Raw genomic sequence first — 27,696 nt, forward strand, 5'->3', positions numbered from 1 at the left:
TTTGACAGCTTTGATAAGTAGAGCCACTAATACGCTGTTTAGAGCTCCAACAAGCCACCGAAGGAAGACAAATTCAATTTGTTCTATCTGACAGCCAGCAATGGCAAGAGTGATCGGTCTGACTTGAATGGGTTTTCTCCTGAGCTGCGAGCATCACCTTTTGGCTTCTGGCATTGAAGTGGCACAGACATTTTCCAAATAGCCATTTAGCAGCACGTGCAGTGAGGTTAAATTCATCCTCCGCACACATAGCTTTTTATCAAAATGAAGCGGGGAAGGACAACCGGCAGCAAGTTCCATGCTGCTGATTCTCTGTGATGGAGCTGTTCCTCAGCGATGACTTTTAATACCAAACACTGATGTAGTTTTTCACTTTCTAAGATATTGGCATGAGTCATGATATATAGGAGTGTCTTATGGTGTAGTTCTGTTTTGGAATGGCCACTTTAACATTGTAGGCTGAGCTCTGCAGCAAACACAGTTTTTTTTTTTTCTTTTCTTAGAAAAAGACAAGATTGAATGTTAACCGTGGCTACAGAAAGAGAGCATAAGATTTTAAATCCTGATTCAACCAGTATGATACATAATGTCACACCTACTCAGGAACTAAAAATATCCCACCTTTTGAACAAGGGTGCACTATCAGCGCTCATCTGTACATTTGCTGGATCTGTGGGCCCTCTCTCAGAGAGCATCTTTTGGCAGAAAGCACCGCAGGCTATTAGCGAGGCGTAAGGAGTCCCACTGGTTTATTTCCAGTTCAGACTGTGGCTTTTCTCTGCGCCGGGAGCGGCGATTTATCCTTCTGCTGTCATTCCTGTCCTGCTGTCCTCAGCACAATTGCTCCGCGCTGGCTCTCTGTGAGCACACCTTTCGCCAGGCTCGCAAGTATTCCATTCAGCAAATGATGAAAAGATCTCTGCCACCGTCCCCCCTGCACCCCCATCATGTTAAGTGATTAATCATAAATGCTTACTCTCCTTGTGTCCCCAGTCTTTCCTATCAGCCACATGGCTTTATTTTGTTTCAGATGAATATGGTGCGAAAATTCCAATTCTGTTTTCAGTCCTTTTTTTTTTTTTTTTTTATTGTATTTGTCATCATTTTTGGTGCAATCAACACAGCAAAAGAGCAGCAGGCGACAACCTGTGATTAAACACATCAGCTTTTATTGTGTTGATTATGGACAGCAGCAGCACAATCCTCTCACACAGTTTAATGCCACAAACCAGTAAGAGAACCCAGGCAAGTTGTTGTTTCTAAGTCCCATAATCCCTCATGATCACTAAAGCATTAGTGAAACACCAAAGCATCAATCACAGTAGGAGTCAGACAGATTTTGATTTGTGATAAATGGCAGGGATTACTGGTATGTGTTCAGTAAGACTCGTATATTCGGAGGATTGTCCACACGGGGAGATGCGTGTGTGCCTCCGCAAATGCATCGACTGGGTGGTTATGATGCGTTCAAATGTCCAGATTAAGACTTCTCTCTGGCATTTACTGGCATTAGTCAAACAAATATGAAGCAAATCTGCATGATCGCTTTTTAAATAATCAGGATTTTAAAATGGCGCCACACAAATACCATTACATCATGTCTCTCTATAACACCTGTCTGAAGTGGCTCAAGACAGTGTGTGAGATAACGTTGTAAAAAAGCTGCTAGAAAAAACGTAATCCAGGTAGCAATTGTATTTCCCATCAAAATGTACGACAAATTAGTAGTATATCCCCTAGAAATTCTATGATATACATTTATAGAGTTTTAAAGATGCAGTAGGTACGACTTATAAAACTAACTTTCTGTCTTATTTGCTGAAACTGACCCTATGTTCCTACATGTAGAACTACATGAAGCAGTTAAAAAAAAAAAGTAGCTCCTCTGGCACCACCTACAGCCTGTAGTGCGATTTGCAAAACTCCACTGCTCCCTGTTCAGATGCACCAATCAGGGCCGGGGGGTCTAACTGCGTGTCAATCACTGCTCATGCACACGCATTCATTCTCCCTTGTGGGGGGAGGGGCTTAGGAGACTGTTTGGGCTTTAGCAGAAAGAGGGGAGGGACTGAGAAGTTGTCGATGTTGAAATTCTTTGGCTAAGTCCTGGATCTTCACAATCTTACCTACAGCACCTTTAATATCAAGTAATGCAGTGTTAACAGATCATTAGCATGTTCCAATTGTGCTTTAGTGGTGCCTTTTAACATAGTCTCAAAGTAAATCCCAACAAATCAAATTGCCACAAATTGCACAACTGTAGCTTGAAGGAGCCCTGGGCAGTGCTCAGTCGGTAATCCATTCATGTTTGTAACAGTATGTATTCTTATCTTTGGGCTTCCCTTCAAACTTAACCAAATAATTTTGTGCAAGTATTTTTTGGGCATTTTAAACCATTATTAGAGATACAACAGGAAATGAGGGAGAGTTAATTGTAACAAATGTCCCCTGCCGGACTCACACAGGGCACGTTTCAGTATTATCCCTTGCACTGTGTCTGAACCTATTCAATGAGTGCACCAATAATTACATTTTTATTATTTTGCACTTATACAAACAGCATAAAAACAATTAAAACAGAAGTGGCCGGAGAGATCAAGAAGGCATGGGTTTACTGGACCGCCCGCCAAAAACGACAATTTAAGAATGTGAATAAAAAAACAAAAGAAACACACAATGAACTTTACATTTTTTTTATAGGTTTCGTGTGCCTTTAATTCATTTTTGATGAAATTAGAAACTTGCCAAACTCGCCAACCTCAGTTCTTCTGGGAAATCGGTTGGTAAGCACAGAGTATTGATGCATTTTACTGGCTCATAATTCAGATCAAGAACATTGTCACTCCTTTTCTCATTCAGATTATCTTTCTAAATAAATTTCAAACATTGTACAGTATGTTCTAAATGAAAAGGGGCGTTTATTCTCTCCGCAGCTAACCTACAAGCCAACATCTAATTTCGTCCCTGGTCTCATAGAAACACAAACGAGCTGCAGAGTAAATTCATGTTTGCATTTATTTCTGTTTCACAGTCCACTTGTTCCAATACTGTGAATTTGCTCTATTATGCTCTCTGCCTGATGCCCGTGTGTGCACAGTTGATATGGCTCCTACACTATGATATGGAAAGCAACACAGTGGCACTTTGTTCTTGATCAGAAAACCAGCTTTTCTCCTTGTTCAAGCATTTTTATCCATTAGTGCAGAGCACTGTCGGTAGACCGAGGACTTAGATATCCATACAGAAGAATGGAAGGGATGCCATCTCCTTTGATGATCCTTTTTTGTAAATTAAAATTAGAGGCAGGACCTAGCTTGTTTGCTTAGATAACTTTAATTATCTAAAACAGTTTGTGTCCTGGATATATATGGAGTTAATTAATGTACAAATTTCAGTGGAGGTTAGGCAAGTCGAGTCAAGTCGGCTTTACAAATCCACCATTATATGTGTTTAAGTAATGTAATGTTAGTTTGTCTGTCTGTTGTGTTCAATGTACTAGGGTGCTTGGTAGTAACGTTGCCGTAAATGACGGCGCTGTAAGGGTAAGGACCGCCATTCATTATGCTAACATTAGCGTAGTTACCCGGGGATTTGGGCTCAACTTGTTTGCTAACATTAGCTAAAGTCCTAAGGGGTATGTTGTTGATGGGAATTGTTTTTTTTAGATGTGCCAACTTGTAATTATATAAGTGATTAACGGTCGGACTGTTGAGCTAAAGCTATGCTAGCGGCAGCTGTCACTTGTTGCCATAGCAACTACAAACATCCTGGGCTGTAGCCGTCTCAAGCCAGAAAAATGTTTTTTTGTTAATGCTTTGTTATTTATTGATGAAGATACATCTTCTATTGTCAAGTTAACTGCGTACTTGTGTTGACATTATATGGGTCACAAAACAGTGATCTAACCAATGATTTATTCAAAACTTAAAAGTAATGAATAAATATTTTTGAATTTGACTAAAAAAGACAGTTACTTTGTTAATCACAATTATGAGACATGTAATTATACAGCAACATTTGGAATTGTTACAGCTCTAGTGGAGGTATTGCAATGTCTCAGATGGGGTAACCAGGACCCAAGTTATCAACGTCCACATACTCTAATAGGAAGGTGGACATGTCGTATAAGCCTATTCATCAGTCCAAGGTTATAACTTTGCAAGAAGCTAATTTTCCCAGGGTCGGAATTAGCACAGCGTGGTACGGTCTTTATCATGAGGCAAGTGCTGAATAGGGCAGTGTGTGATCACATCCAGCCACAGGACTTGGGGTAATTCTAAAGTTTGAAGGAACATAGTTCAGAGTTCAGCCAGGCCAGGATAGGATAAAAACCCAACAGTCACTTACTGCATTACTGCGAATCACTAAAGCCTGCTTCTCAAATCCCTCACCCAGGAATTGGCAAGAGCCTCGTAATAAGCACTCGCTTTTTGAACAAAAGGCAGGAGAGAGGTGTGAGGTGAGGTGTAGAACCAAACTAGCTGTTTGTTTTTTTACCTCCTGCTTGCTAATTGATCACCTAGATAGTTGAGAGAGACAGCTGTATAAGTCACTGGTAGAGGAAAACATGGAGAGGGGGAGAAAAGCATGGCTCTCCTTTTGTCTCCCCGAACCATGTCAAGCTGCTGGTGGAAGTGTGTGTTGCCTGTGTAAAGGTTGTATCACTTTGATGGGTGTATGCACGTGACATACCTCGACACAGTAATGCATAACATTTGGGGGGTTTTGTTGCTAAAAAAGCGGTGACCTTGTGAAGTAATCGAAGCCAGGAAGCCTTTGATAGACGCCGACATGCCAGAGGCGGTCACGTTCAATGTTAGCTCAAACATGCACATTATGGTAATGTTGCACATTGAATATCTATATCAAGCATTCAGGAACATGCAGTTCAACAGATTGAGGAAATGTTTTAAACCGTAAATCTATCAGGACCCAGCCTATATCTTGTGTTATATAGTGTAATATTTTTTTTATTTATTTTTAATACATTTTCTATCAATCAATAAATTGTGAGTGACATTTAATATACAATAGTGGTGTAACAGACCGTAGTTGATTTGTGACCCGTCCGTTTTTTCAAAACGGAATATAACCTAAGAAAGCGTCTGCTGTGTGGTTTGCTCTGAGACAACAGCGTTTTCTTTGCCCTGGTGAAAGACTGACAGGCTAAAAGTTTTAGGGATGGGTAAGGGGAGGGGAGAGGGAGGGGTTTTATTTGGTGTGGTGCGTCAAATGTTCTAAATAAATAACAAAATGTGAAAAATGATTGTTGCGACTGAAATTCACTTTTTGTCATTACAGAAAGAAAGTAGGCTAGCAAAAAAAGCTTCTGGACCCCACAGGTATCCTCTGTGGGCCCCTCCCTCCATCCACGGCTATGTATTCTTGTGTTTTTATGGGCCCCCTTTCTCACATGAGGACCTAAATACTCACGCCCTTGTACCTTTTTATTTGTACCAAAATTGAGCAGAAAAACCAAAACTCAACTGGAATGTATGTTGCTTAAAAGTTATAAGTGAGTTGATTACATGTTATTTTGTTATTGCCAATTGTTGTGGAACTCCAACCTTGAATAAAAACCAGATGCACACCTTTAAGTAATATGTTTGAGAACCCCTGGTGTGTATCATACACTGTCACATTTACCATCAGAATGACACATGTAATGATGGGTTAGGGATTTATAATGACATTAGTGCATGATATTTCCTTATCACGTTGACTTATTTCTGATTAGTTTGTACTAGGGCTGCACAATTAATTGTAATTTTAACCAAATCGCAATATGGCCTAGTGTAATATCCAAATCGCAGTAGGGGGCCACAATATTTGTTATAGGCAAAATATGTGTCAAACCATTCCGAATGAAGTATTGTGGTGATGCAGAGAAGTCCCGGCCTACAAATCTTATCCTACAGACTATCTTTGTTTGGTACAGATCCTCGCAAAAATCCCTCTTATAATAATTTGAATTCCCTCCAATCATATCGCAATTGCAATATCAGTCCAAATAACTGCAGTTAGATGTTTTTTGGCTTTTTGTCTGTTTGAAGAGGCCCTCCAATTTATTCGTAAATCAATTTGCTAGTCACGGGGAGTTGTACACTGCCGGTGAAAACACTTGTATAATGTAACACACGTTTGCTCTGGAGGGAGCTTTATCAAGTCTGAAAAAAGTTTGACATCACTAAGGTAACTGTTGCATTGTAGGTGTGTTTTACCTATAGGGACTAAAACTCAGGAGATCTTGGCTTCTGCTGCATCGATATTTGACTATTTATTGTATTGTGGGACTGTGACAACTTACTGAAAATGGCGATATGAGTGAAGTAAGGGCGGTTGGGGCACCCCGGTGGCCTGGGGTTCGAGGTGCAGCCGATGAACTGTTAAGGAAGGAGGAATCTTTGTTGCATGTTGTTCCACATTTCACTGTCTTCTTATTTCCCATCATGTCTCTAAGATCATCTATCTAATAAAGGCATACGCCCAAAAACACGTAGGTGGGTTACAGATTTCTGCCATAGGTCATTTGATAAATTAGACTTATTGCACATGCCTAGACTATTAATTGTTACTCTGTACAATAATTTAGGGCTGCAATGAGCGATTATTTTCATTGCCAATTGACCTGTTGATTTATCGATGACATGTTTGGTGTATAAAATGTCCGACAATTGTAAAACAAATAAGTCTGAGTGTTTCCCAAAGCCCAAGATGACGTCCTCAAATGTCTTGTTTTGTCCACAACCATATACATATTCATATTCAGTTCACTGTCATAAAGAAGGGAAGAAACTAGAAAATGTTCATATTTAAGAAGCTGGAATCTGGATTTTTAATACATTTTTATAAAAAAAAAGAGTCAAACAGAATAATTGATTATCAAAAGAGTTGGTGATTAATTTATTAGTTGACAACTAATCGATCAATTGTTGCCGATCTACAATAATTAAATTTCCACTGGGGGTTTGATTGAATCATAAAAAGTGTCGAGAGAGAGAAGAGAAGAGAAGAGAGGAGTTGATCAGCTGGAGTTGTTACCATGGACTCCCGGTAATTAGTTTTTGGAACATAACCGTTTTTTTTCCCCGGATTCCACCTCTCAGGCAACATACAGGTACAGGCTTCTCTATCTTATTAGTAGCTTGTAGGAGGTTATTGGGGCTGACAGAAGGCATTCAAACTATGCTTTTATTTACACTTTATATTCTCCTAAAAACACACTTGAATTAATGCAGTAGAGATGCAGTTGTTTTTTTATCTTCGTTTTAATTGCATATTTTATTCCTGTTCTAATTTTTTCCTTCTAATCTTTTACTCTTCATTGTCTATTTTGGAAACAACAATTACCAATGTCATTAACATGTTTTTTTTAATATATATATATATATATATATATATATATATATATATATATATGGATTTTAGAAAAAGTCATTTATTCCTCTTATGTTGCATAGTTGACAGACATTGCTATTAGTATGTCATCTATTGTCATAACATTTTTGAGTGGAATTATTAATAAATATAATTTTCAGTATTTGGTTCAGTTTTTTGTGTTTTCTGAAAAACCAGAAGAAAAATGACTTGGGCCATTATTTTAGGAAGGTGACGATATAAATGCAGGATATAGCATGAATGTTTTTAGGCTGATTCAAGAACCCCCTGACTGACTTCATGGTGTCCTTTATCTTCATGCAATACAGAACCATAAGCCATGAAAAGGTGACCCAGTGAACCTGGGTTGAGATGCTTCCATACTGATCAAGACACGGACAGGGAAAAACTGCTGATAAGTTTCCATCAGCTTCAGTCGCTGCTTGAGCACGAGAAAATGTCCTTTGCTCTTTATCTCAAACACACAGATTCTGATTGATCGGCGCTCTCGCTCTCTGTTGCAGTTTAACTTTGTCGGCAAACTCCTCGGGCCACGCGGGAACTCGTTAAAGAGACTACAGGAGGACACTCTCACAAAGATGTCAATTCTCGGAAAAGGATCCATGAGAGACAAAGAAAAGGTAACACTGCAGTCTGTTATTTCTCTCTCTTCCCCCCCCATCACCCTCCCTGCTCTCCTTGCTTCTTTCACTCCTTTACCTCCACATCATTTCATCTTGGTCTGCTGCGGTCACACGGTGTGAAGTCAAGGCTGGTTAGGCTTACCTTCAAAGTGAAAAAAGAGACGTTTCAATGCAAGAGGTGCAATGAAAGTCCAGCTAAACATTTGGATTTCTAAAAAATAAGTAACGCATTTACACGGGGTTACTGTGTGCTCTTTTCCCAGTGTTCCAAAACGTTGTAAACTTCCCAGATTACTTTAGACAACAGTGAAACCTCATCAAATATGAGCTTCATCATTTCTGAAGTTAAATCATGAAAACAGTTGAACATTAATTTGAGTAATTTCCCTCCTAATTTTCTCCAAAAGAAATCTGTTTGGTCAATAAAGTGTCAGCAAAAACTGGAAAAATGCCCCTAAACTCGTTTAGCATGATCAACAGTCTAAAAACCCCCAAATATTTAGTTCACTATCATAAAATACTAATTTAAGAAGGAACTATTCACATTTTAAAGGCAAGAACCAATGATTTTTTTTTTTTTTTCACAATTTCTGCTTAAAACACCAAATTTTCGCAGATGAATTTTCTGCCAGTCGACAAATATGTTTTTTTTTTGTTACATGTCATTTTCTAAAACCATCTCATTGTAAAAATGAATGAAGCATTTAGCTGCAGCTACTTTGTACTGTACTCAATATGTTTTACATAATTATAACATAAACATACCATCACATGGAGCAAATCTCACAATGAATTGTTTTTCCCTTCACTTTAACCTTAGCTCTATGTTGGTCTCATTTGAAGTATTCAGATGTGAGCAGATCACCCCAGGAACTCCGACTGCGTTTGATTGACAACTTATGGGTCACATACCGTTTTGAAAAACAACTTCATCTTGAAAAACAACTTTCAAAAGTGTATGGAAATGTGAATGATCTTGGGGATCACCAGACACGCCTGACATCTTTCAAAGCCTGCTCTCTCGTAGTTAACGACACACACACACACACACACACACACACACACACACACACACACACACACACACACACACACACACACACACACAGTCCCATCAAGTGCGGACCGTACACAGGATAACACTTTCTACATGTATGCTTTGCTTTTCCTGTAAGCTCTGTCACAAGATGAGAAAAATGCTTCATGATTTGAACATAAATGGACTACTTTGTATACTTTGACATCTTTACTACTTTGTAGTTAAAGAAAAGAAAAAGATGGGGTTCATGAAAAGGCTGAGGGTCTTATCTTGCACCCGGCGCAGCGCAAAGCCCGATGCAACTGTCTTTGCTAGTTTAAGAACAACACAGTTGTTAATTTTTCGTCCAGCGCCCACGTCGTTTAAATAGTAAATGCACTTCTTTGCGCCTTTGGGTGTGCTGGTCTTACAGGGAGATGTGTTCAGGTGAATTCTCGGCGTATTGCTATCTTGAGGCAGCGGGAAGTGATCGCGCCGTTGACCAACAAAAACCTGATCTAAAGTCAATAACGCAGCATTTCATTGTTATTTTAACAGTACATTAGTAAAATGTGCCTAGGCTTATGCACAGTGCGCGCACACTATGCTTGTTACACACACACAGGGAAGCGCAGCAGCACACAAACATGGAAAAGATTACAAATAAAAATATTACGGTACAAATCCACAAAACCATGCGCCCGGCGCACGGACCCTTTTTTTCGCCTTCAAACTAGCAAAAGTGGATTTGGACACGCCTTAAATGCACCTGCGCCAGGCGCTTCACGCCGTGCGCTAAAATTGGGCCCTGAAACTTAAAGTGCTCACATTAAGCTCATTTTCAGGTTGATAATTGTATTTAGAGCTTGTACCAGAATAGGTTTACATGGTTTAATTTAATGTTGGGAGTCGCACATGTGCAGTAGCTAGGTAAGGACTACTAGCCAGTGTGTTGCAGAGTATGAGGGCGTGCCCTGATAGTACCTAGGTAAGGACTACTAGCCAGTCAGAAGCAGAGTATGAGGGTGTGCCCTGCTAGCAGCTAGGCGAGCATTATAACGTGTGGTACAAAGTGACGCATGTTGGTCTCTGAAGTAAAGGCTGGACTACAATAGAGCTGTTTGGAGCAGTTTGTGAACAGTGTTTTCTGTTGGAAAGTCCCTTTGGGGTGGACTTTGGGCTTTCTCACTTAGTAAACCTATTACATGCACAAAAAAGATACAGTATATAACACAATAAAGGAAAGGGAAAAAGCCAAAAAGCATAATATGAGCACTTTAAACTAAATCCAGTTTAATGACTTCTATCATGTATGACCATCCCAGTACCTAAAGACAGGATATAAATGTCTCTTTAGCAGCAGGATTGATTGCAGACTGGACTGGTTAAAAGAGAATAAATTGACTCCACTTGGCTTGTCTGCATCTTTCCTCTCCCTCTGTTTGCCAGGCATGATTTGTTGGTGGCGATGATTCTCGCTATCATACTGTACAGCACATTCTATTTGGTAACTGTGATCAATAGTCTTTGATGGTCGATTCCTCTGGAGTACCTGAAGAAAAAGATCTGTCATGCAGATGTGCTGACCTCAGCAGCCCTTAACTGTCTGCACAAACCCACTGCAGGATTTATGACTTTCTGCTTTATCTTCAGCTGGTTGCTGACTTTCTCTTTTCAGCCGCGCAGCGCATAGGCGGCGCCAGGGAGGGGCTTGGGGGTGCTGTAGCTACCCCTAGCATTCCCATAGCACCCCCTCAGCAACCCCAAAAGAAATTGCTGTGTTTTTTTTTATAAAAAAATATTTTTGTTAATGTGTTAGTACTATAAAAAAAAAAGAATAAATATAATAATAAAACAAACCGATTCTTTTTAGATAAAAAAATCAAACATGAGGCTGTCTTCAGAGACCGCGTTTTTTTACAGTGTGTTCAGGGGACAGGCAGCTAGCGGATAGTGAGGAGATGTTTTCTGTATATGACGAAAAATGTTGCAGCCTAAAAAACGCGTCACATCACTTAGAGCACCTTTAAGCCACTACAGATATGAATAACGTTGCATCATTGTTACCATGTGTGCAAGTATGAATACTGTGAGGATGCATGCGTGTATGTTTTCGTGTGTGTGTGGTGTATTTGGCCTGCTGCATTACTCGTCTGTAAATATAAGCTACTGTATGAAAGCTGCAGTAATGATTGCGTAAACCCGGCTTGTTGGCTGGTATTTGAAATATGTTCGCTGGGCTAATCAGAGTTCTATGGTGCTGTTGTATAGGCAACAGCATAGTGCACAATACTATTGCATAGTGCATGAAAAACATCAATCTCTCTCTCTGGGTGCGTATCTGCGCGTGTGTGTGTGGGCTACGAGCGTCAAGGGGAACTCTAAATTTCAGAGCACCCTCACTGAAATGTCGAGCAATCCCAGAGCACCAGCAAAAACGAAAAATCACTGCCGCTGCCATTGGCACAGCGAGTCATCATAGTTTTAAGCTTGTCCACCGCAGAGCAAAAAGAGGGGTCTACTTTCAAGACTTTTCCAAGTCAAGTTGCAACAAAGCCGTTTTTGCCATTACGGAGGCACCATGTGAGGCCCTTTGTGGAGATAATGTTCCGTTTTCTCTCTGCGGAAGACATGTAATGTAATTGTATTCTTGCTACTCGGAAGATACAGTATAATGGATGTGTCGGAGGATGAACTGTACAATGTTCAGTACATTCCCCTTTTTTTAAAACGCTTACGTATGGCAGAGACACTGCAAAGAAACTTGGATAATTGCTCAAATATTTGCTGCTGCAGGACCTTGATCTTGTGTTGACACGAAATGTGAGTGCAGAGAGGTTGAAAGGCGCCGAGCTGTCGGAGTCAGAGTCTCCCCGCCTGGTTGTCCTGTCGCTGTCAGAGCGGGATGATGTAAAGGCATCCGTGTCTCCGCGCCCCCCTTCTCGTTAGCGCCGTGATTAACTCATCCATTTTCCTCCCTGGTACTTGCACTCCCGCTTTAATTTTCCTGATAGACAAAACAATCACTTTGTTTCACTTTTGGTAAGTCCTGCGTCAAGTTTAATTGCCAGCTGAAATACCTTAATTGTGTGAAAGGACTGCTCTGGATATGTAAGGGCTGTCCGACACAAACAAAATGAACCGAGCTGTGTGTGCTTGCACATAAATTTTAGGTCCACTATCATTTGCAGATCTAGAGATAATATAATTTAAATCACATTTACAATGTGAATTATGGGAGATAAAGTTCAGGCTGACAGTGCTTTGCAACAAATTACCCATTTTATTGTATTTACCAGCGTAGAGGCTTGCAAGGTCCATCTATTAACATTGTCATATGAGTCGATGGCGCTCCCACTCATACAGCACAGTAGTTGTTCAGTCTATTGTTTTTTTTGGCTCATTGTTTTATTCTTTTGTCATTGCCAGTGTCTTAATGCCTTTCATTGCTCTTTCCCTTTTGCGAACTCAAGCATTCATTAATCTTTCTTGGGATTTTATTTGAATGAATGAACATGAATGAATGAAATGCCAATAAATCAGAGCACGTTTTTTTTCCTATGTCGGAGTGCTGTGTGGACTAGCCAGACCCTCCTCCACAGCGCTGTGGAGAGAGGTCTGGTAATGCAAATCTAGACAATGCAAGACTACCTTTTGGACTCCCAACTGGCCGTTGAATAAAGAGCAGCGATTGGTCGGTAGATCTGAGGGGTCTGGAGGTGAAAAGGCTGAGCTGAGATATAAACGCGTGCCTTTCAGTTCATTCAGCACTTAAAAAACATGAAATAATCGTATTCAATCAATTGTGTATATTACTGATAACCAGTCAAGGGCATATACAGTGTGACCTCTCTTATTACTGGTGAGGACAAGCTGGTAGATAGATTTCATCAGAATACATATATGTAAATGTTGGAAGTGTGGGGTGAAGAAGGTTGATAGAGCTGTGCAGTTCGTATCACAAAATGATAGAATATGCCCCTATTTCCCTGCGTCTGTCCTTAAATTTGACTTCAATGTGAATGCTCCGAGCTTGACATTATTCTTTACCTCTTAAGCTCCGCCTCCAGGAGCTCCTGCGTCCACAGCAGCGTGGCCTTCGGTTTCCAGGGTGAACGGCTTTTCATAAGCAGATTTACAGAGGGAAAAAAAGAAAGTAAACAGGAGGAAGATGCTGCCAGTAGATATGAGAAACAGACAGCTGTAATCTCCCACCGTGGGCTGCTTGGCTGCTAGAGGACTGTTGGATCACCGATGCTTCTTATCAGCGCTGGGGGAGGGGTCCCCATTATATGAAAACTGCTATCATATATACAATATCATATGCAAATGATGTGATCACACATACAGATTGGTTTCATACCAAATTAGATATCCATTAGGCATAACATTGACACTGCACATGAATGTGAATATAGATGGAAAGAATGAATGAATGTATGTTTTTTTTTTGCTTAACATTATAATGAACAAATCATGACAATCTGTGTGAATACGCAATTGACAAAACATTATACATATTTAGACCAGTCCATTTCACACAATAGCACTCACACTTAACAACCAAAAAAGGGATAGGCTGAAGCCTAAGGCTTCTTATTGCATATCCCAAACAATGCATAAGATAACCCAGGGGAAGAAAGGGAAGTCCTCAGATGACATATGCTGACTAAATTGCCTTTTTTTTGTTGTTTTGCAGATGATAGTTAAAGCATACAATAATGATTGTTTTTCATATCTTTTTTTACATGCAAATAAACCAAGGAACACATGAAAGGCAAAAGGAGAGAGAGTCGTCTCTTTCTAACACTTTGCTTACACTCACTGCTCGACACCGGCAGCTCCGGCAGCGCTGGTGCTATGCGCAAAGGAGCCCTCTGCTCGTAAAGCACAGATTTATGGGGGAAATTAACATATCATTAACATACCACAGGCACTCTTAAAGGAAGGTTATTTATAATTAGGTGACATCAGAGACACTGGCTTGCATGGTGCTGGAGAGGGAGAAGGGGAAGAGGAAGTTGTCACCATTGGAAAGGCCCCGGAGAAGAAGTTTTTCTTTTTTGTTGAAATGGAGAAACTGGGACGCCAAACCTGCTGTTTCCTTTGTGTAATGTGTTGTGAGTCAGTTGGGGGTTTTGCTGTCCTATTTCTCGCCATCAATAACGTTATACTGGCCTGCTTCTGTCGGCCCTGAATGGCCTGTACAACCCCTTACTGTTTACATGGTATATTTTACTGTTGCAGTCTAAATAAACTGCAGAGGAGTAAGATACATCTGCTTTACTTTACTTCAGGGGTCTGAGTATACAGTAACTAAAACAACAAACGCATGCTCTTTTAGCATCTGCCCTGATAAAATAAAAAATACAAATCTGTAACAAGCTACAGGTTGATGGCCTCTGTGGTGAAGACTCCAGCAAAGATGGCGGAGTTGATGTCAGCCACTGAAAAATTGCTCCAGCTGGTGAAGTCGGATACTGCTGAGTTTGTTGTTGAGTGGAATGCATGAAAATAAAGATGTCATGTGAAATGCAAGTCTGTTGCAGCAGTTGTTTTCAACAGACTTTATGGGCAGTGTCAGCCACAACATGTCTGACCTGACAAGCTGATCGACATCTTGCAATCGACATCAGGTTTTGTAAATCTCCAACATAATCAAGAGAGTATTTTGAAATATGTAAACCATGGATGGATGGATGGATGGATGGATGGATGGATGGATGAATGAATGAATGAATGAATGAATGGATGGATGGATGGCATTTTCTGCCAAATGTTGGTCAATCGGTTTACCACTTTGGTCCAGACTGACTGGATGGTAACATACTAAACTAGGATGATGATCACAGTCAGAAGGGTCAGTCCTCTCTACGCACCATGGGTATAAGGTACTTTGGAGATCCAATTACGGCAGTAGTCAGTGCTGTAGTCAAATCCACCTTTGTCCAGTCCAAGACCAGGGGTTTCATTTATAAACGTGACGGGGTTGAAAACGTGCATACGCCTCTTCCCACGCAAAGGTTGTGATTTATAAAAAAAAAAAAGCAAATTTGACGGGAGAATGTGCAGTCCTACACGCAAACTCTGACCCATGCGGACGCACATTTTGGAGACAATGGGAATTGGCGACGCAGATGGTGAGGTGGTGAACTGAGTCAGACTGCAGAAAGTAAATGTGGGAAGAACGATAACTCGTAATATGTTCAAGTATTGATGTCTCACACACTCCATATCATCCACGTTATCATGAAGATTAAATCCACAAGTGTTATTTGAGCTTGTACTCAGTGATAATTGTTCCATAAACACCTTGTAAAATCTAACTCAAATCTTAAATTAAAATTAGTTCTTAATATTTAATCACCCTTAAGCTCCACAATACAGCCCGCAGCCCCGGTGTGATGCGTGCGAGAGGAGGAGACTCCGCGCATGACACATGTTGCATTTTGTAACTGTAGTCCAACTTGTGTAACTTTTTGGACACATTTGTTACTTTGGCCTAAATAGATAATAGTTCTGATTATGGCATAGCTTTCTCCCCACCCAATTAGGCTAAAGTAATGATTAAAAAAAACCCACAAATGCTTGATCAAGGGTCCGGCCCGGATAGTGGCGGAAAATAACGGCACGGGCCGGGCTCGGGCTCGGGCAGAGAATCTAAACTCTACTACAGAGCGCAGGAGGAGGAGATGACCTGACTGCATGGAATACAGGATAGCAAATACTGTGTAAACACAGTGTAAATAACTAAATATCTGTCTTTAATACTGTGCATATATCATCAATGTCAAAGTCTGGAAATATAGCCGTTAAGCTCTCGCGCAATCGTTACACTTAATGTCCTCGTTATCAAACTTTAATACTGTTTGTGACAAAACCAGCATGAAGAAAAGTGCGTTTGCCCATTAGACTTCGTCTTCGTCTTCAAATTGTATCTCAGGGTGGGGGATACCAATAGCTGATGCTGTGATTTTGGCAAGGTGTTAACAATCACAAATTGTTGTAAACATATAAATACTGTGGTGAACCCGTGCGTAATACTGCATGATGGCCCTGCTGGCCCTGCAGGAGGACTACGCCAATGGAAGAATCAGGAGAAAAAGAGACTTCAGGGACCATGACGATGACTGGCTAATATGCCGATTTAGATTCCCTAAAGCTGAGTTCTTGGATCTATGTAGTGAATTGGGTCCAGTAGAGGGCAACGTGCCGGAACCGTGCCATCCCGGTCCAAATACAGGTCATCGCCACTCTGGGGGAAATCGGGTGTTTCCAGAGGGAAATGTCAGACAGCAGTGTTTTATATAAATGTTATATATAATCTTCAACTTTATCACTAAGGCTTGTTTGGATTTAATATATATTTGTGTTAGATATTATCCTATAGGTCTGGTATATTGAAGCTGTCCCCGGGTTCTGTAATGCCTGCCGTTTTGGACGGTATTATTAATATAGGTAGTCTATACATCAGGTTTACCTATGCGAGAACTGGCCGAAATTATAATTCAATTTGCAGCAATTTCCGAGGGTCTGAGAAGTTTTTTGCTTTTTCTCCGCCAGTTGTCATGATTCGGCGTAACGAAAGAACAACTGCCAGGGTCATTAACATACTGATCATCATTCATGACCATTTAGGGTTAAAAATGGGCGTGTACAGGGTGGGATAAGAGGCTGATTCATGTACACACACTTGTGGGTATTCTGTGATTTAAAAAGGGAACATTGCTTACAGGTGTGCGTACGCACGGTTTTATAAATCAGAATTTATTTTTTTGGCGTACGCCAGTTTTGGCTTTTCGGCATACGTACACTTATAGTAAGGATCCTACGCAAACACAACGTTTTACAAATGAGACCCCTGGACTAGTAGAGATTGAGTCGAGATCGAGTCCAAATGAAAGACAGTCAAGACAGAGAAAAAAAGGATAAAATTAGGCCACATTATGAAGTATAAATATTTCACTTGTCACATAAAGCTGAAGTGAAACTTTAAATATTAGATGTTGAGTCATTTTTTTTTCTGGTGTAACAAGAACATTTGTTTGTTGCACTTGTTATTGAAACTCAGACACCATCATTTATTTTTTATAACATAACTTACAGTTCAGATATCCACACTTATTTAACAAGAGGAGCCAGTAGGGGCCAGATGATTGCACCTTTACCAAAATCCAATAACCTGAAAAAAACTTTCATTTACAGAGCAAGTTCTTTGTGGAATAATATCCCAAGTAGCATTTGTTTTATCACAGGAAAGGTACATTTAAAAAAAGTCAAATATTACCTTCACTTAAATTATTTAGCATGAGGTTTCTTATTGTGTGGTTTAAAATATTTTATTTTCTTCTTTGTCTATGTGAGCCATGTACTATACTGTAATATATAACTTTGTTTTCAAGATACTTCTCTATTTGCTTGGTTTGTTATTGTTTTTATTTAATTTTAATTACATTTTTAAATTTTTGTTTTTGAATCTTTTTTCTTATTTAGTTTTGTATGCAGATATTGTTGTATTTCTTTTCTTTATTTCTTTTCTGTATATGTCATGAAATATTTTAATACTTTCTGATTAAATGTTGTTTTGGACCCCAGGAAGACTAGCTGGTCGTCTAGGCGTCAGCTAATGGGGATCCTTATAATAAATACAAAAAATAAAAAATAATAATAATGTTCTGGGCTGCCAATGGAAAATGTAACAAATAACAAGCAACACAGGTGTCACTAAAAACTGACATGTTCACATGATTGAACTTATTACTTTTCCTGAAGAATCCATAGTACAAAGTTCTCACTGACATTGTGTCTGTGGCCAAAATGATTGATGCCTGATGATTGAGGCATAAGATGCAGCCAGGCGTATACCGACGACCAGTACCAATGCCCGTTCTAGATGGATTTTAAATGAAACCAATACCTGTTTTCTGAAGAAGCATGCTTCATCAATGGTTTTGTTTTGAAAGAGGAAGATACTTTAGAAAAAAAGCATATAGTGTTGGGCTCGGTCAAGACCAACTAGAATATTCGGCGAGTCCAACGGCAACGTGACATCATGACTTCACTTCCAAGTGGCGTGTTATCTGTACGCATTTTGAGCTACGTGTATGTCTACGCAGCGGACGGCAGTCTGCAACGTCACAGCGGAAACATACATGCCAATTTCTTAAGCCACGTGGCGTGTTATCGCGAGGCTACGTGTTATCGCGAGGCTACGTGTTATCGCGAGGCTACGGTAGGGTTTAGGAAACCTCAAACGCGGGCTGGGTTTAGGAAAAGAAGAACTGGGTTGGGTTTAGGAAAAGAAGAACTGGGTTGGGTTTAGGAAAAGAAGAACTGGGTTGGGTTAGGAAAAGAAGAACTGGGTTGGGTTTAGGAAAAGAAGAACTGGGTTGGGTTAGGAAAAGAAGAACTGGGTTGGGTTAGGAAAAGAAGAACTGGGTTGGGTTTAGGAAAAGAAGAACTGGGTTGGGTTTAGGAAAAGAAGAACTGGGTTGGGTTATGAAAAGAAGAACTGGGTTGGGTTAGGAAAAGAAGAACTGGATTGGGTTTAGGAAAAGAAGAACTTGGTTGGGTTAGGAAAAGAAGAACTGGGTTGGGTTAGGAAAAGAAGAACTGGGTTGGGTTTAGGAAAAGAAGAACTGGGTTGGGTTAGGAAAAGAAGAACTGGGTTGGGTTAGGAAAAGAAGAACTGGGTTGGGTTTAGGAAAAGAAGAACTGGGTTGGGTTAGGAAAAGAAGAACTGGGTTGGGTTAGGAAAAGAAGAACTGGGTTGGGTTAGGAAAAGAAGAACTGGGTTGGGTTTAGGAAAAGAAGAACTGGGTTGGGTTAGGAAAAGAAGAACCAGTTGAGTTTAGGAAAAGAAGAACTGGGTTGGGTTAGGAAAAGAAGTACTGGGTTGGGTTAGGAAAAAAAGAACCGGTTGGGTTTAGGAAAAGAAGAACTGTGTTGGGTTAGGAAAAGAAGAACTGGGTTGGTTGAAGAAAAGAAGACTGCGTTGGGTTAGAAAAAGAACAAACGTGGAAGGGAAAGATCACACACGGGACACAAAAGAAACATCACACGCGTGTCACGATCCCCGGTCTCCTGGGTGAAAGTCCTGTGTTTTAAACATCCTCCACCCTGACCCAACCTCCCTACGCGGAGTTTCACCCTTTCATATTACTCACTACGGCGTCAATTCACACGCAATCACAAGGTAATGTAAGTCACTGGAGGCCAAACAGCGTTGATAAACACGCTAAAAAGTCTTGCGTGATAACGCGCCAATAATGGCATACGAATTGCCGTCATACATACGCCACTTCATGAGATCAGCCTGCCAACGGCCAAGTCGGAGACAAGTCAGAGTCCAAATACCAACGAGTCCAAGACAAGTCTGAAACAATAGAAAAACTACTTGAGTACAAGTCCAAACTCAAGTACTACAGCCCTGGTATTAGTATATACATGTTGGCAGGGTTGCATGGATGGATACCATTTAAAACTATGTATTTAAGGTAATAATCCTTCAGATCCCTACTCTTTGGTTGTGTTGACTTCTGTGGTCTTTCTGCACATTTCCCATTAACCACCTGCTAGTCAAGTACAGGGTGCCCAGTTTTGTCACATTTTATTATATTACACCAAAACTAAGCACCTTGCATTATCAAGTATGTTCTTGCCTCCCAAAGTTGCTGAATTTTTTTCAAAAGAGCTACAGCGATCACATAGATGAGCTAAAATGTGACAAGCGGAGGAGATATTATTTTCAAGTGCATGAGAACACATACTTTATCTGTACATTTGTTACGAGGACAGGCAGCAGGACAAAAGCAATCAATTAAATGTGAAAGCCGCAGTAGAAAGGATTGTAGAAATTGCCTGTGCGGCACATACATATTTCCTGTCAGTCTTTTTGTAACTCTCCAGCACCGAAGCATCAAACCTCATTATGTAACCGTTATGGAAAAACTCCCTGCAGTAAATCCTTGCCGAAATCCAGAGAAAGAAAACAAGATAAATGTTGCTGACTATGACAGCTAACTAGAGCTTGTTTCCCTAGACGGAGGATATATGATACCAAACTGTTTTTTTTGTTTTTTGTTTTTTTGTTCCATCAGGAAGAAGAGCTACGGCAAAGCGGCGAGGCCAAATATCACCACCTGAACGAAGACCTGCACGTCCTCATCGAGGTGTTTGCCCCGCCGGCTGAGGCCTACGCCAGGATGGGTCACGCTTTGGAGGAGATCAAGAAGTTTCTCATACCAGTATGTTCCCTTCTTTCATAACACACACACACACACACACACACACACACACACACACACACACACACACACACACACACACACCCTTCCTGAATCTCTGTCCAGCTGCTCTCTGTGCCCGTCCGATACATTTTCAGCCTGTCCACAGTGAAGTGAGTGAGTAACGGCTGAGCCAACCTGCTCTTTCGCTCACATTCTTTGTCTGTTACTTAAGCTGTAATTCTGTCTGTGGGAAGCATCTGATTCAGTGTGTGTACCCACGGGGTCTTAAAAGTTTTTAAAAGGCTTAAATTAGATTTTGTAAAAATAAGGCATTAAAAGTTTGAAATTTAATTTACAAAGTTTTGAAATTCTTTCTTATCCTTTCTTTAATAGGATTAAATAAATCCTGTAACATAAAAACATTGTGTGGGTAACGTATGAATTTACTTTTTATTTTGTGTTTTTAGTTTCTTAGCATAACCGCTATAAATGACAAATGTATGGAGCTAAATCGGGGCCAAATGTTTTGTTCATTCAAAAAAAATATATATAGTTGAAAAAATAAAGCTTGAAATTGAAAATTTAAGTTTTGGTCAAAACTTGGAAAAAATAAAACCATGTATTTGAACTAAAAATAAGTGTACCAATTTTTCTTTCAGTTTGAATAAAATATAGATTCAATTCTGGAATTATTTTGAATAAATTATAAATTTTAATTTTTCACTTTTATATTTGTTTTCAGTTCCACATTTCATGTTTTCAGATTCAAAAGTTATTTTTTTTACGGCTTCAAATCTTTTTTTTACGGCTTCAAATCTTTTTTTTTTCGGTTTCAGATCTGTTTTTCACTTTCAGATATTTTTTTTTCGGTTTGAGACTTTTGGCCCTGATTTGGCGTGGGGGGCGTGGCTTCAACTCAGAGGGGCGTGGCATTATGGGTGACAGCCTATCAAAGAAGGCAGAAGACTCCTCTTTCATGTTGACTTCAGGGAATGGTGTTACTGTGAGAACTATGACTGAATGCTTTCTATCCACTATATACATGTGATTTTTACTTAAACTGATGCCAGTGACAAAGTTCCATTTAAAAAATGTTTTGGTCAACAAATGGTACCAATTACATTATAAGAGCAATAAACTGTGCCAGATTGTGCAGTTCAGCAGGAACAATGACTTCTCCCACTTCCATGTATGACTTATAGCACCACAGTATTCACTGGCACCAGCCCACAGGTAGGATATGTGAAAGATATTAGCATTTTTGAATAGATACTTTGCGACGTTATCCCCTCAGTGGCATTTTTTTTTTTTTTGTGATTAACACATAAAAGGAAAATAGGTGGACAGCTGGACAAAGCTGGCAATCAAGCATCGCTAGCACTAAAGTTAGCATTAACTAACGTTAGCTTCACACTAGCTGGTGTTTTTACACTAATTTCAGTGTCCAGCTCAAGTTTTTTTTACTTTAACGTGTATTGGTCTTTGTTAACCTCGGTTTGTCAGAATGACCATAACTTGACACTGGCTGCAGTGAAGAAGGTCTCCTTTTATAGAGTAGACAAATATGACTTTACATTAATGCTCTGACCTGATAAATTACGTTTTACACTATAACGTTACATGTAACAGCATGACAGTTATGCCTTACAAAATATGCCAAGTGGGCAAACTTTGAAGGCTTCTACCACAGCCTAACTTAAGTATCAAACTACACTAACTTGTCTTTTTGTATTTGTATGTCTTACTGTCTGTTTTCTGGACCGTGTGTGTCCGTAATAAAAGCTTTGATTGATTGATTGATTAACAAAGCGGACCAGGACAAGTTATGTTGTTTAAACGAACCATGAAAAGGTAACACTAGCAATGTTAGTTATCTATAATGTTTTACATTATATGTAGACCATTTACATTTTTATATTATATGTTTTATAAGGCTGTACGGCTGCAGGCAGCCACTGTCGAGTTATGGTCATTCTGACAAACAGAGGTTAACAAAGACCACTACACGTTAAAGTCAAAAACTTGAGCTGGACACTAAAATTGGTGTAAAAACACCAGCTAGTGTGAAGCTAACGTTAGTTAATGCTAACTTTTCTGCTAGCGATGCTTCATTTCCAGCTGTCCACCTATTTTCCCTTTATGTGTTAATGACAAAAAAAAAAAATGCCACTGCGGGATAATGTCCCAAAGTATCTATTCAAAAAGGCTAATATCTTTCACATGTCTTACCTGTGGGCTGCGCCAGCAGGTTGCCTTAAGCGGAGCGGACGCTATGCTGACTGCCGAGTGAATACTGTGGTGCTACATTCAATGTCATACATGGAAGTGGGAGAAGTCATTGTTCCTGCCGAACTGCACAATCAGTTTATTGCTCTTATAGTGTAATTGGTACCATGTGTTGTCCAATACAATTTTTAAATGGAACTTTGTCACTTGCATCAGTTTATTAAGTAAACATCACATGTATATAGTGGATAGAAAGCATTCAGTCATAGTTCTCACAGTAACACCATTTCCTGAAGTCAACATGACAGAGGAGTCTTCTGCCTTCGTTGTTAGGCTGTCACTCATAATACCACGCCCCTCTGAGTTGAAGCCACGCCCCCCACGCAAAATCAGGGCCAAAAGTCTGAAACCGAAAAAAAATTATCTGAAAGTGAAAAACAGATCTGAAAACGAAAAAAAAAAAAAAGATTTGAAACCGAAAAAAAAAAAAGATTTGAAGGCGAAAAAAATAAGTTTTGAATCTGAAAACATGAAATGTGGAACTGAAAACAAATATTAAAGTGAAAAATGAAAATTTATAATTTATTCAAAATAATTCCAGAATTTAATCTATATTTTATTCAAACTGAAAGAAAAATTGGTACACTTATTTTAAGTTTGAATACATGGTTTTATTTTTTCCAAGTTTTGACCAAAAGTTAAATTTTCAATTTCAAGCTTTATTTTTTCAACTATATATATCTTTTTTCAAATGAACAAAACATTTGGCCCTGATTTAGCTCCATACAAATGTTGTATTCATTTTATGTTATTAGAGTACAAACGCACTTCACAAAAAAGTTGTATTAAATTTAGGTAACGTTACTTGGTAAATACTTCTTTTCTCAGGCTTAAAATTGTCATTGTTTTTTCATTAAATGGCCGTGAAGTTGGCATTAAATGTCATTCCTGGTGGTATTAAAAATGTCTTAAATGTCTTAATTAAAGGACAATTCCGGCGCAAAATGAACCTAGGGGTTAATAACACGTGTACCAAGTCGACCGTTCTCTGGGATATGTTTTCACGCTAATTGAATGTGACCAGTTTTAGTGCAAACCGCTAATTAGCTTATAAAGCTAATCGTTGGGGCATGGGTAAAGTAAAAAGACATCGCTATTTCTATACCACTAACAAGGCTCAAAATAGCACCACACTTCAACGGTAGCATAACGAGGGTCTCTACGTGTAAACCGAAGCATTGAGAACTTTGTAAGTGTACAGACAGTTTATTAAAAAGATAGTTTAGAAAGACAGTACCGTTCGGTATACTGGCAGGCGCCATCTTGGGAAAACAGATCCGTCGAACATTGCTAAAACTGGTCACATTCAGTTAGCATGAAAACATGTCCCAGAGAACGGTCCACTTGGTACATGTGTTATTAACCCCTAGGTTCATTTTGCGCCGGATTTGTCCTTTAAACTTGGACAGTCCTGGGGGTACCCTGGTGTGTGACATCCTGAGTGGGAAGTCGTGGGTATAACAGGAGTAAGAGAGAGCAGGAGGGGATCTCTCCACGGGCCAAACTCTCTTTGACAGCAGCATGCAGCTTATTTTCTTTACTTTTTCTCCATTCATTATAGATGATCTCGCCAATGCTCCGAGCTATAATGATTTACACCTCACCATTAATTATCAGCAGACCCCTCCCCCACCCCGCTCCATGTTACCTTGTCCCACTAGTTTCTGTAAAACATATGTATTGATTCAGCAGACACATGACAATCATATCAATCACTTTATGATTCAAGACCTATTTTCATGTTAATTATCTCTTTTAATTTAGTGGCAAAAAAAACAACTGTGTGAGGAGACAAAGGCAAACGGGGTCCCAGGGATTTATCAACGGGGAGATCTTGCTGCCTCGGGAACAGCGGTCACGGCAGTACTGTAAAGTACATTAATTAGATATTCCCGGGGCTGTAGCCCTGGAGATAAAGGACGAAATTTAATACAGTGTAATTGAAAGCGAGTCTATTGCTGTCTGTGTTTGCGCGTGTGTGTGTGAACACGCTGCCTCTCTGTGTGCAGGATTACAATGATGAAATCAGACAGGCCCAGCTGCAGGAGCTCACATACCTGAACGGCGGCTCAGAGGATGCCAAGGTGCCATCGGTGAGGGGCAAGTCAGTCGCCCGTGGAAGAGGGACACCTGTTCCAGGGCCTCCCAGGTAACCTGCATCCAAGTGTGTGTGTGTGTGTGGGTTGTTGTGTATATAATATGTGCACTTTAGTTTAGCTGGGTAATGGGTATTATTTACAGTTGAGGAACTACTGGAAGTTTTTTTTTTTTATGGATTTGTACAGTATTCTGTTGCATTTTCAGAGTTAATGGTGTCATTTAGAGTTACAGCACATTTAGTTTCTATTTAGGCCCGTCTTTTTGTGTTTTGTCAATACAAGATATGGATGTCACAGTTTTTCAGTCTTTATTTCGTAACTGGGCCAGAATTAGTAGATGTGTCAGTGCAAATGTTGGCTACAATTCGCAATAAATTCACATCACAACAATATATATATATATATATATATATATAGCTGAGAGTGCAGCTGAGAAAGACCTGGAAAAGCTGACCAATCAGAGCAGACTGGGCTTTTTCAGGAGGGGGGTTTAAAGAGACAGGCTCTAAAACGGAGCGTTTCAGACAGAGGGTGAATACAGTTATATTCAGACAGACAGTATGAGAAAAATAATGTGTTTTTTGAACATTAAAGCATGTAAACATGTTGTGGAAGAAACCCCAAGTAAGTATGATCCTGAATGCAATTATAATATGGGACCTGACTGGTAGGAAGCACAGTGTATCATAATGTACATGCACATACAGATATCCTATGATTCCAGTAGGACATGAAATACACTGAAAAAAACACTGAAATAAAACTTAGAACTAGGCAACCAAATGCTTCCTATTTAATGTGGCTATCATTCTCTCTGGAAGTTATTTGTCATATTCTACAAGAATAAACAGCAGCAAGTAGCTTCTTCAGAAGGCAGAAAAATGAGCCCTGATATTCCAACTCTGCTGACTGTGCGCAGACCTCAGCAGGAACTACAAAGAAGAGGCAGAAACCATATATGATTGGCATAAAAGTAATAACCAAAGCACTGCTGCTTCCAGTTAAAGTTGCACTGTGCACATGGCTACCTACTGTATTTACTGAAATTCCCAGGCTGTTTCCTGTGCGGCAAAGCAAACCAACTGGATAAAAGAGCCTGAACATCTAATGCTGGCCAGTTTTCCTCCGGACGGAGATGTCAATAAAGCTTAAGATCATTCCCAGCCACACCTCTTGGCTTCTATCCATTCATATATTGTACTCCCTTCCCGTTATCTTATACAATTCCATATAAAACAATTACTCTGAATCTGATCATCTTTACCTCCTTTCTATTGTACCTGTCATACTGCTCCACATGTTTAGTAAGGTTGTATTCCTGAAAGATGGCATTGTAGATGAGACCAGTAGCATACACTTTACACTCTTCAGTTAGGCACAGCTTGCTAATTGAATGTGAAATAAAGAGACAATTTTATCCTCCACTTTTTTAGCCTTGCTTGAAAAATAAAATCCTTACTATAAAATAAATGAGTGAAGAAAGAAAACGTGCATGCGGCTACTGGGCCAGCAGTTTTGGGACCCCTGATTCAGACCACATCTTCTCTTTATAGTACAAGTTATAATACTTAAGATTTCAGTCCTGGTTGACTTGGCAACGCCTGTGGCCCCAGTCCGGGTGGGACTTTCTCTGTGGAGTTTGCATATTCTCGCCGTGTCGCGTGGGTTTTCTCCAGGTGTTCTGAGCCCTTATTTATGAAACGTGTGTACGACCTAAAACAGCCGTAGGACGGGCGTACGCCGATTCCTACGGAAAGCTCGGCATTTATCAATTTGAATGTGAGCGTAGGCTGCGATAAAATCTCACATCTGGTCTGAACTTGTGTACGAAAGTTTCCGAGTCAGTGTGGCCTTGCGGTGCAGCATATAATCAGTTTAACAGGATAACACGCACTCTCCCTCAGCTGTTGCCTCATTCTGACTCATGAAAAAAAAACACGAGTAAAATAAAAGACACTGCATAAACTCCGCTACCGTGTGTTTATTTAAATAAAGGTACACCATGTAGGCCTAAGAGATTGCAATAGAAGCCTGTATATTACCATTAGGACGATAGAAAATGTGTCAAGGATGTATAAGGCTAAACTTCAGCTGGAGTCTGATTTACTATGGCAAAACTGTTGCCCGCATCAGAGATCTCTTTTCATCCCGCATTCTTTCTACAGCCTTTAATACCAGTTTTCAGGCTGCCAAATAATACACACGTTGGTGCAAATGAACCAGAGATATCAGGGTTTCAATCTCCACCTCTGAAAAGTGCCGCTTCTCAGCCGGATTACGTCTCGCCATGTCGTAAATTGTAGGGGCGAGGCCTCAAAACCGAGAATATATTGGGGCGTGATATTTAAATTACGATCGTTTCCAGCCGCTGCATTTATCAATGTACGACCATTCTTACGCTCTGATTGGTGTGATATGAACGTTTCATGAATCACATGTGAAGCCTGTCGTAAGATGATTTCTGCGCTCATATCTGCGCTGGTTTCTATGTTAGGTTGATAAATGAGGGCCCTGGTTTCCTCCCACTACCCAAAACATGTATGTATGTTAGGTAGGGTTGCTCGATTTATAAAAAAATAAAAATCATAATCACAATTATTTTGGTCACTATTGAAATCATTAACAATGCCCAACATTTGGAAAGATGTATTTATTGAACTTGAAAAAACAGTGAAACAGGTAAACAAATCAGTGAGGACACCTTGAACTGTGAATTTTCCCATAATACTTTACCTCTTTTTGAATTCCCCTTCAGAACTCAAGACAAAATAAGAGTTTACTTGCAAAATGTAACGTGCAAAATATTTGTTTTTCTCGATTACATTGTTCTTGTGATCGTTTTTGATCGATTTGCACAGCCCTAATGTTAGGTTGCTGCTCCTATCAGTGCCCCATGCCCAAAAGGCAAGTTGGTCTTCGGGCACCTGCGGGTGCCCACTGCTCCTACAGTATGTAGGTCTATAGCATGGTTTAAAGGTCCCATGGCTTGAAAAAATCACTTTATGAGGTTTTTAAACATTAATATGCGTTCCCCCAGCCTGCCT

The 27,696-nt window shown here is 39.9% G+C and overlaps 1 protein-coding gene across 1 annotated transcript in view; it reads left to right on the forward strand.

Annotated features, from left to right (window-relative positions):
• khdrbs3 (KH domain containing, RNA binding, signal transduction associated 3) overlaps positions 1 to 27,696 on the forward strand; it is a 126,974-nt gene that overhangs the window by 59,594 nt on the left and 39,684 nt on the right. The window contains exons 3-5 of the mRNA XM_028597706.1: positions 7,902 to 8,018; positions 20,139 to 20,285; positions 24,563 to 24,702. Of these exons, the coding sequence (XP_028453507.1) occupies positions 7,902 to 8,018; positions 20,139 to 20,285; positions 24,563 to 24,702 (404 nt within the window). The remainder of the gene's footprint in view (positions 1 to 7,901; positions 8,019 to 20,138; positions 20,286 to 24,562; positions 24,703 to 27,696) is intronic.

This window comes from Perca flavescens, chromosome 14, assembly GCF_004354835.1.
Source record: "Perca flavescens isolate YP-PL-M2 chromosome 14, PFLA_1.0, whole genome shotgun sequence".
Lineage (NCBI taxonomy): Eukaryota > Metazoa > Chordata > Actinopteri > Perciformes > Percidae > Perca > Perca flavescens.